This window comes from Misgurnus anguillicaudatus, chromosome 20, assembly GCF_027580225.2.
Source record: "Misgurnus anguillicaudatus chromosome 20, ASM2758022v2, whole genome shotgun sequence".
In the NCBI taxonomy this organism is placed as follows: Eukaryota; Metazoa; Chordata; class Actinopteri; order Cypriniformes; family Cobitidae; genus Misgurnus; species Misgurnus anguillicaudatus.
In genome coordinates, this window is record NC_073356.2 from 33187231 (window position 1) to 33198034 (window position 10804).

The 10804-nt window shown below is 36.9% G+C and overlaps 1 protein-coding gene across 1 annotated transcript in view; it reads right to left on the reverse strand.

Moving 5' to 3' along the window:
• Positions 1-2360: 2360 nt before the first annotated feature.
• Positions 2361-10804, reverse strand: part of pdk2b (pyruvate dehydrogenase kinase 2b) — a 228272-nt gene continuing 219828 nt past the window's right edge. The window contains exons 2-12 of the mRNA XM_073858564.1: positions 8252-8442; positions 7868-8009; positions 6989-7060; positions 6695-6879; positions 5956-6045; positions 5783-5866; positions 5600-5670; positions 5420-5518; positions 4966-5076; positions 4743-4856; positions 2361-3134 (exon numbers count right to left, since the gene is read on the reverse strand). Coding sequence (XP_073714665.1) covers positions 2991-3134; positions 4743-4856; positions 4966-5076; positions 5420-5518; positions 5600-5670; positions 5783-5866; positions 5956-6045; positions 6695-6879; positions 6989-7060; positions 7868-8009; positions 8252-8369 — 1230 coding nt within the window. The 5' untranslated portion in view covers positions 8370-8442 and the 3' untranslated portion in view covers positions 2361-2990. The remainder of the gene's footprint in view (positions 3135-4742; positions 4857-4965; positions 5077-5419; positions 5519-5599; positions 5671-5782; positions 5867-5955; positions 6046-6694; positions 6880-6988; positions 7061-7867; positions 8010-8251; positions 8443-10804) is intronic.

Consider the following 10804-nt stretch of genomic DNA (forward strand, 5'->3'; position numbering starts at 1 on the left):
CTGTTGTCCACATTTTATCATAATAGTAAACAAATGCAACTTTGGGAATTATGTGGCAACAAAACAATTAAAGTAAATTAAAAAGTCATCTTCAGTATAGTCACCTGTTCTCTAGAATTTGCAATTTTTTATCATTTTTTCAAACAGCTTCTTGAGGTCTCACCCTGAGATGCATTTAAACAGTATTAAAGGAGGTCGCATTTATTCTGCGCCCTTATTGGCTGCTTTCTTTATGATTCAGTCCAAGTCATCCATTTCATTAAAATGTTTAGTTTTTATGAAAAAATATGTTGGTACTATCACATTTTTCTCCACATAACATTTCAGTCAAGTGATCGTAAACTTTGGTTGGTAGCGTAAGGGTAAAATGGCTTTTCAAACTGGGGTTCAGGGATCCCAAGGGGACCTATCTAATTTCTTGCTGCACACCACAATGTAAAAATGCAGCATTTTTGTCAAATCAACAATTTTTTTGTTACTTTAACAAATTATGTTTAACAATTTCAGCTTGTTTTTATAATATGTCACATTTTCACAGGTCAAAACTTAAAATAGTAGCTTGAATTTACTTCAAACAAAACCAAGTTGTTTTAACTTCATGCTGTATTTTTTTTTACAGTTTTTACAAAACTGTACCTTTTTCGTCGCTGTGGTGGTACCCCAAGGTACCGTTTTTACAGGTATATAAACATAATACAATGTTGTACCTTTTTTGGTACATTACTGTTCCTTAAGGATCTGTTTTCTACCTTTAAATGTACAGTTAATTGTTTTGTTCCACTAAAATTTAACTGGTACAAAATTGTTCTTTAAGGTACACAATAGGTCCTTAGAGTATAATATTGTACCCCATAAGGTACAACATTTCAATGTGTTTTATACCCATAAAGGTACAAAAAGGTACCTATAGGGTACCACCCCAGCGACAGAAAAATGAACAACTTTGTATGTTTTTTTCTGACAGTGCATTTGTATTTTTCTGGTGTGTTTTCTTTATTGCAATTACATTTAACTCAGGTTTGTAAGGCAGGTTTGTATTCTTTGTAAAGCTGCAAACAAAATTAATTGTCAAAGTTGCAGCAGATCAAATACATTTTAATTAGAAATGTTTCTTTTATATGTCAGCATTATTCTAATTAATTCTATATAATTCCTTATTCTATATAAACTGATCTTAGGTGTTCTCTCACTAAAAAGGTTAATCATATTTGAGGGTACTTGGCATCATAGTTTAAAAAAATTGGGGAAATACATCAATTACATAACTGCAGTCCTGAATCAAAATGGCAGTAAAACTCCTATTTAGTCCATTAATTGGCTGTTTGCATATAATTTTGATAAAAATAAAATGTTTTCTTATGTAAAAAAAATATTTTTATTTTACTAAATAGGTAAAGTTTGTAATTTTAAATAATTTGTTTTTGTTTAAAAACAAAAACAGGTTTCCTCTTTTTGGTATTAATGCCAATTCCACTTTCGTCCAGCAGGAGTCAAAGTTGAGCCACGTGCTCAGCAGGCGTACACTATAATGGGCCAGTTTTTATTAGGGCAACCAAGTCAGACAAACCAGACTTCAAACATCAAAATCTCGACCCAAAAATCAACAGAATCAAAGTCTTAAAAAAAACCATACAAACAAAAACCTGTCTCTGCCTGTCCTTGGCATCAAATCTAGGGCTTAGTGTCTGTGCCCTTGCCCAGTATCGTTCCGTTGGCTAGATTTGAGCATTTATATAAGGTGCATGCATGCATCAGTCCTGTCCTTTAATGCCCCTTGTCCCATCTGAGCGTTTATAATAGGGGCCTATCTAAATGAATCAATATGTGCTTCATTGGGAATTCTTCTAATCAAAGTATTGTCAGCTTATCAGCCCCAATAAAGTATTACAGCTGTCACCGACCTTTGATTAATCTTATTTTTACCATACTTCAACCTAATTCAGGTCAATGAATGAGAAGAGCATGCAGGCTGCATGCGCTGTTGCATTGATATCTGGCTAAACTTTGAAACAGGGATCATAAATGATGATGATGGTTTGTTGAAGCCACTTGAATTACATACTTTTTTTACACCCTTTTGGCATTCACCTGGAGATCAAAGAGGTTATAAGTGCACAAAGTTGGTCTGTGTACTTTATCTAGCGTTTCTACCGTGTAAATAATGACATAAAGATAAAAAGATCTTAACTAAATGCTTCTGAGGTCAAAGCAAAACCATTGGCTTGTATTCTTACAGTTGGCTAAATTTTGTGTTTACATGACCTCATGTACTCGATTACATAACCAGATAGTGGAACTTACATACTAAGAATTAGTTAATATGTTGTTCATCTCCCCAAATTAACAGCTTCTCATGCAGATTGTTGTAAATTAGCTTTATTTTGTTTATATATATACAGTAAAGTATACAAAGCTCACATAACAAGGGTCCTTTTAGAAATGCATACATTACAGTATTGCAAAGTAAATACGATGTGGTCAATCATAATGCACTTAAACATTGATAAAGCACCACTTATAATATAACAGACTTCAAGTATAATTTAAAATCCATTTCCAGCTTTTTAGGGAGAAGGAAACATTTGGCGACAGCCTCCCTTTTTAGGGATAAAACTCAACTGTAGTTTTTACTTTATTTCTGATATATGTTGTCATATTTCGTCCAACCTTCAGTATTTTACTCTCTGCTTGACATGCATTGTCACTCTTTTTTTAACACCCCTTCACGCTAGATCACATACAATACATCTCGTTCCTGAAGAACACAGACTTCAGCAGCTCCATCATCATTGTACGTCTACGGTCGGCATACCAAGGACTCTTTCGCATCTTAATTTCTGGTCACACGTTAGTGCCCGGATTAAATGTTCCCACAGTACGGTACTGGTCAAATAAGGGAAGATGCTGTAGCTGGTCCCGAGGCCAGGACATTTTGGTGGCCTGTCCATCCTCTCTTGTAGGCATCATCGTATCTCTCCGGTAAAGATGGTTCACTTTTCGACCTTGTACATAGACAAATTCAGCGGGTCCTTGCGAGGGACGCACCAGTCGTCCGCCTCATGGCTGGATTTGTAGTGCCGCAGGGCGGTTTTATTAAATACGGGAAGCTTCTCGATGGAATCTGTAGACAGGGCCTGTGAAAAAACAGAATATTTTAAAAAGAAATGTAAGATGTTGTTGATATACAGATAAACGAATGGAGTTAAAACCCTGGTATGATTTGTGACATCTCTTTGCATTAGGCAAAAGCATCACATTTTTTGTCACTCCGTCTTAAAGGGATAGTTCACCCAAAAATGAATTTAGCCTAAACCCATATGATGTTGAACACACAAAAAGAGATTTTGAGAAATGTTGGTACCCACATAGTCAAAATTACTGACTGACTTCCATAGTATTTGTTTTTCCTACTATGGAAGTCATTGGGTACCATAAACTGTGTGCTTACCATCAACAGTGTTGGGGAAAGTTACTTTTCAAAGTAATGCATTACAATATTTAGTTACTCCCAAAAAAAGTAACTAATTGCGTTACTTAGTTACTTTTCATGGAAAGTAATGCTTATGTTACTTTTTAGTTACTTTTGCATTAATTTTTCTTGGCTGAGGCTTGATCTCTTTCAGGCCTTGTAGGTGTTTTTTTAATTCAAAAGCTCCGGCCTGCCATTTCAGTTTCTGACTCAAACTGTTCCCACACAGGCGTGTACGCAGCATAGAGTGCATAAAGTGACTACGTTTAGTTTAATTCAGTACATATTTTTTTTATCGAATTAAACTAAAAAAGTAACTTGCATTACTTTTTCAAAAAAGTAATATTAATGTGTACATTTAAAGGTGCAGTGTGTAAATTTTAGCGGCATCTAGTGGTGAGGTTCCGAATAGCAACCAACGGCTCAGTCCACTGCTCACCCCTCGCTTTTGAAACGCATAGAAAACTATGGTAGCCACCACCGGAAAAACATGTCATCAACAATGACAACTTAGTAAAAAAGTTTGTCCGTTAAGGGCTTCTGTAGAAACATGGCGGCACAAAATGGCGACTTCCATGTAAGGGGACCCTCTGTGTATGTAGATAAAAACATCTCATTCTAAGGTAATAAAAACATAATGGTTCATTATAAAAAGGTCTTTCTACACCCCTATTAATAAAGTTTTGTATATTATTTTGCATTTCTGTCAAGATATCCTTTTAAAAATTACACACTGCACCTTTAAAAAGTAATGTGTTACTTTCAAAAAAGTAATATTACGTAATGTATATTATTACGTAATTGCTTAATGTATATTACTTGTAAGGCGTTACCCCAACACTGACCATCAATATCAAATTTTTTGGTGAAACTATCCCCTTAAAATCTTTGTAGGTAAAGGGGGGTCTAAAGCTATTTAACACCGTTTAAGAGTTGGATTCCTCATGCCAAACATGGGCAAAGTGTCAAAAAATACAGTTGGACGTGTTATGTGCCAGGGTTTATACAAGTTTCGTGAAAGTTTTTTTTTTACATAAAAGAAAGACATAGCGTTTTGTGTGTGTTGCTTTCTCCGAACTCGCACCGCCCGCGGTACGCCTCCAGGAGCTCGAATTTATTAGGAAAGAATCAGTACAGCTGATCTGTCTCTTATTAATCTGATCAAAGTAAAGACTCTTATATGAAGGATATAATACTACTCTATATGTACTCAAGATTAACATGAGATAAGCAGAAACAGTGTGTGTTATGCGAGCTTTAAGCCTTTCCTTACCTTAAGTTGGACTACGGCATCAGTACCGTACCCCTCTATTGGATAAAGCAGAAGATCCCCTTGGAAGTACCGTGCGTAGAGTCGGGAAATGGGAAGGCCGTAACCAAAGCCAGCCTGAATCAATAAAGGGCAACAGACAAACAATTATGTAGTAACAGATTGACTTTAACAATATTACGTCACTGACCAAACATGAAATATTGTATTTGAGTGAAACTCTTACCATTGGCGTCCGCTGATGGTCACTAAGTGTTGGTCTGGGTGCTGTCGAATACATGTAGCTAAAAAGACGTTCAATCTTTCTGAATGGCACGCCGCCACCTCTATCACTAATCTGGAATGGAAAAAAGTGAATAATTACAATACGAACTTGTGTTGAAAAGGCTGACAATATCGAGGCACCATAGGCCTGTATGGTAACAAATCCTGAAGCTTTCGTAATGATGGAAAGAATATTAATCTTTAAAAGAGTTTATATAACATGATTATCAGCGATGGAAGATCTACATGTAGGTCAACAGAACAATGGAGCAGGAGTTGGATGGTGGCATGATTAACAATCCAGCAGGTTAAAGGTTAAGATTCAAACAGTACAAGTGGACAAATGTTACTTATCTTCTAAAAAAATAAAAATAAAACATCACAATGATGTTAGTACAGTGCCATGCTTTACTCACTTTGATTGACAGGTCTTCTTGTCCCAGAGCTACCTTGACTTTTATAGGTGGCAGCGTGCTGCTTGCTTCGTGATTCTCGATAGTAGCTCTCATTGCGTTCTAAAATGAGATAATACAAGAATGACTCTAATGACGCTCCAAAAGCCAGATTTATCCTGAACGTGCAAAATTAATGCCTACCTTGAAGAGCTCAAAAACCATGTGGTAGAGATGAGAAGGAACGTAGGATATCTGGATTGGCTGGGACTTGTTCTTTGCTGCAGTACAGAAGAAAATGTCAAGGTATGTAGAGACGATATACATACTAAATAAAACATCTATTTGTGATTTATTGTAATGCATAGCAATGTGTGGTCTCACATCTCTTTGCATTAATCTCTCTGAGCTCCAGCTCAGGTGATCCGAGGTAGTACTGCTCGCAGAGCATTTTAGCACATTCATAGGCATCTGAAGAAAAAAAAAAGACGTTGCTATTGAATTTGATGTGTTTCGCCGTTATGTTTGCACTAGAAATAAATGATGTGCAAAACGCTTACCTCTGATGACTTCTGTGACATCACAACAGGAGTCAATGCACCCGATACTGCTGGGGTGTGACGGTTTGCTAGTGCCGTCAAAAATCAGAGCTGGAGATAAGAGACAGGAAAGGGTACGGAGGGTTAAAGGGTGTCTCTCATATCCAGTAAATCATTAATTCAAACAGGAATAGGCTGGATTAATCAAGATCTAGAGAGCTACGCGTTCAGAAAGTGCTGAGACGGCAACGTTTGGTGCCAACATGGCCTGAAATAACCCTAAATACTGTATACACTACAAAATGCTTGTTTCTTTAAAAAATATAAGGATAAACCCCAACCAATGGTTTAAATTAAGCTGTTTATCATGTGTTGAAACAATCGAGCATTTCTTAAAGGGACAGTTCACTCAAAAATAAAAATTTGTACATATTTTACTAACCCTTGAGTTGTTACAAACCTTTACAAATGTATTTGTTCTGTTGAACACACAAAAAAAAAAGATATTTTGAGCAATGTTTGTAACCAAACAGATCTGGGGCACCATTCACTTCAATAGTATTTTTCGTCCCTCTTATGGAAGTGAATGGTGCTCCTGTTTCGTGCTTGATTAAAAATATCTTCCTTTGTGTTTGGCAGAACAAATACGTTTATACCAGTTTGTAACAACAGAATTATTATTTTTGGGTGATCTATCCCTTTAAGAGTTGATCAATATTAACTCTACTACAATATAGGCTACTACCAATTTCAAACTTACTATGCTGGTTAATGAGCATGCGGATGGAGATTCGGTTCATGTAGAAGCGGTCCAGAAAGTACTGAATGTTCTGACTTGTGGCACAGTCCGCACCAAATGCATCTCTATATTCGATGACGCCTTGGGCCATGGTGGGCACCACATCATTGTGTTTGTTCCTAATGGCCTTAAGAACTTCCACGAACCTTAGGGAACAAACAAACAACTCTATTAACCCGGCTGTTGGTGTTTGATTATGTTCATAATATTTTGCAAGCGGATTATCGTGTTTGACGTGTCGGATAAAGATCTTACTCTTCAAGTACTCTTGGGTCATCTGGGTTTTCATTTTGGAATTCAAGGATCTCCATTAGACTTTGAGCAAACCTGTAAGTGTAACAGCATGAAAACATCAATATATTTATGTTGACACTGCCTGCATCTAATAAAACTCAAAATATTGCACAGACTCGGCATTAGAGGCTTTATGGGTGAATTCCTCATATAAGGTACGTGTACTGATTTTAAAGGATGGATGTTTGATGCTTTTCAGCCCTGTTTATTTCTATACTGTACTTTACTGTACATCGGTTCCGCGAAAGCGTGCAGGAACGCAGTGTTCCCATTCAGTGCTCGAAAACAAGCGCGCGCGTCAGTCAGCGTCTCACATTTCACTCTCGGTTTTCTAACCGCACCATCCGTCTGCAAACCTACAGTAGTAAACAACTCGACTTTGTTCAATGAGAAAGTGATCTGCTATTGCATCTGACCATGATACAATTCATGTACAAACGGTGAGCATTAAATAAGCAATATTAAGAGATCTAGTTCGTTTTTGTCTTAAAATGCGAGCTGCTTTATTTCGCGCAATAAACTAACGTGATAATTAAGTATTAATGTAGTTTGATAGCATTGTTGAGTAATACACTAGCTGTTTAATAATTTCCTAAATTCTGAGCTTTAATGGAAACCGGATAAAGTTTATAACGCTGCGCTTGCACTGGGACAAAGTTCACGCTTCGGTCCGGAGGCGTGGCCATAATTACATGCACGCTTTTAGGACTGTATAATTACCAAATATAATTAAGCACGTATTTGCATTTGTTTGGGCATATAAACTCACGGAACACAGACAAAGCATGCACGAGGACCGTTTAAAAGTTAGTAAACAGCTTTTGAAGTCTCTCAACTTACCAGCTATGAACCAGCTGAACAGATGGGGTCATGATCAAAGGGTCTGGTAAAAGGTTGATTTCCTTCAAACTGTTGCAAAGTCTCACCGGGAGCTCTTGTCTTAGGAAAGCAAACGATGTTTTCTCGCAAGCATTGGTGGATCCTGCAGACAATAAAGCATCATCTTAAATTAGCTTGCAGCAGCATCATGTCCTGATCACCCAATACATGTGTTTAAAGCGCAAATTTACATTTTTAACCACATTATCTTTGCAGGAAAGTGTAAATCTAAATTCATGTAACAAAAATAAAAGCAATTCTGTTGCAATGCACTCGCATATGACTAATACAGCATTTATACCAATGTTGAACCCAAACATATTTTTGAATACATTTAAAACTCACCAAAATCCAAAAATTGCTTCATTGAAAGAGGTGATGGAGAAAACTTTGCGTAGTAATCGATGTGCTTCGGCACATTTAACATGGCAGCATTTCTCATCATAAACCTTACAAACTTCATCGTGAAAGACAAAAACCAAAGGATTAAATAGAATTTAGTACAAAGCAAAGATGTATCACAGGTAAGCTATAGCTTTTCTTCTCGTATCTCGAGTCTTGTTGACAACTGTCTTAAGTGTGCTTTCATAGACAGTGGCACGCCCACATTGCTACGTCAAGGCCAAAATCGACCAATTACAGAGAAGATACGGGGGCGCGGTTCATCTCTGAAGATCAACATGTTTAAATTGTTTTGTCATGTACCTTAACTTGTATTTGCGTCATGTGTTTGTATGTCAATCACAAGGTAAAAACAATATCATAAATTAGCTGTTAAAACCACTCACCCATCACCCAGTTGGATGCAATGTGTAGACGATAAATGTTTCTAAATAAATAATTTCTACACAAACAGGTAAGAACACACTAAATATTAGACATTGCAAATATTGAAATAGTAATAGACTTGTATTAAACTACATACTTTTAGAAATGTGCTTGCTATATGCAAAAAAAAGTATGCAACAGTATGCAACGTGCCATATTACGTTGCTGCAAAGGTAAGATGATGATGATGTTGATGTCCAGTTATATATTTGCATCAAGAGGTGAGGTGTGCCCTATTTATTAGTTATATGAATGAAAGACACTGAGTCTTTTATAAAAATAGTATTTACAGAATTTGAAACTGAAACCTTTATATTCGTCAGTGTATGACAGTTCCACTTGGAAAGGGCAAGAGAAAAATCAGATTATGTAATAATTCATAAAACACGTCCATTTTTTATTTAGAGGTCATTCAGAAGTGAACGACTGGTGTGACGTTTAATATGTGTACATGCAAAAAAAATAAACATGAATGACATAAACATGCAGACACTGCATGGAACCGGATTCAACGTGAAACGTCTCGGCTGCCATCTAGAGGACAAATATGGAAGTACACAGTTCTTTTATTTTACATCAAAAATGTTTATACTGCTAAACATATGGAAGCTTGTTTCCGCCATGTTGTAAAAATAATAACAAAAATCTGACTTTGTATCTCAGAATTCTGATTTATATCTCAGAATTGTGACTTTATATCTTTCACTTTCTGTGTCCCCATAAACCATGGTAATAGCATAGTTAACATGTCATTATACACACACACACACACACACACACACACACACACACACACACACACACACACACACTATAATCATGTATGTCTGTTCAAATAACTTGAAAAATGTAATGCATGACCTCTGTAAAATCTAATTCAAGACCCAAAGCCATGTACAGAGTGTACTGTTATAATCCACAAAGAACAAAAAAATTCGCAGGTTCAAATTTACAATTTTTAACAATAACTATTCAAATTTTACCTACCTTAGTATGAAAATCCCACAGTGGTTCCCACCCATCTGCTTCGGGATTCCCTGTGAGGTTTGGATTAAAACAAGCACTTATTTTTACCTTCACAGATTACTATCACATCAGTTATTGTAAATGTTATAATTTATGTAATGAAATAGACTTTTGTTAGCATTTAAATCAAATGTTTCACTTCAAATGTATAGAGACAGAGCGCCGTTATGCAAATTTGAAAACCACGCCCACCGGGGGGGAAATCAATCCAACCGTCTCCATTGAGTTTGTATTGCGAGAAGCCGCCTCCTTGTCATTTCTGGCTTATAACAAAAAACTGAATAATGCCCAAAAGCCGCCGTGTGACAATATGCACAGCCAACAAGCCAAAGAACCCAGAAATAAGTTTCCACAAGCTGTCGAGCCGCAAAGCCCAGTCCCTAAGGGAGAAAAAAGTGGATCGCCGACCACGTTTCCCCCCAGTGGACGCAGTTCCACCAACAGAAGCACCATGAAAAGTTGCCTGTTTCCACTTCCGTGTCTTTAAACACTCGTTCTCTGAAGTCGACAGCTCATAAAAACTTATTTACAGATTAAACTTAAAAACAGAATAATACCTAAAAGCTGCTGTGTGACAAGGTGTACATCTAACACGCCAAAAAAAAAAAAAAAATTTTTTATAAGCTGTCGACTTCAAAAAACGAGCTTTTAGACACAGAAATGGAAACAGGCAACTTTTCATAGTACTCCTATTAGTAAAACTGCGTCCAATAGGGGGAAACGTAATCGGCGATCCACTTTATTCTCCTTAAAGACTGGGTTTTACGGCTCGACAGCTTATAGAGACTTGTTTCTGGGTTCTTTGGCTTGTTGGCTGTGCATGTTGTCCCGGGGCGGCTTTTGGGCATTGTTCAGTTTTTTGTTATAAGCCAGAAATGACAAGGAGGCGGCCTTTTGCAATACAAAGTCAATGGAGACTGTTGGATTGCTTTCCCCCCCGGTGGGCGTGGTTTTCAGGTTGTGACGCGCTGCGCTCTGTCTCTATTGGCAGTTTTCTTAGCTGTCAATGAGTTTTGCAATGTTCCTTTAAAGAAAAATGATACC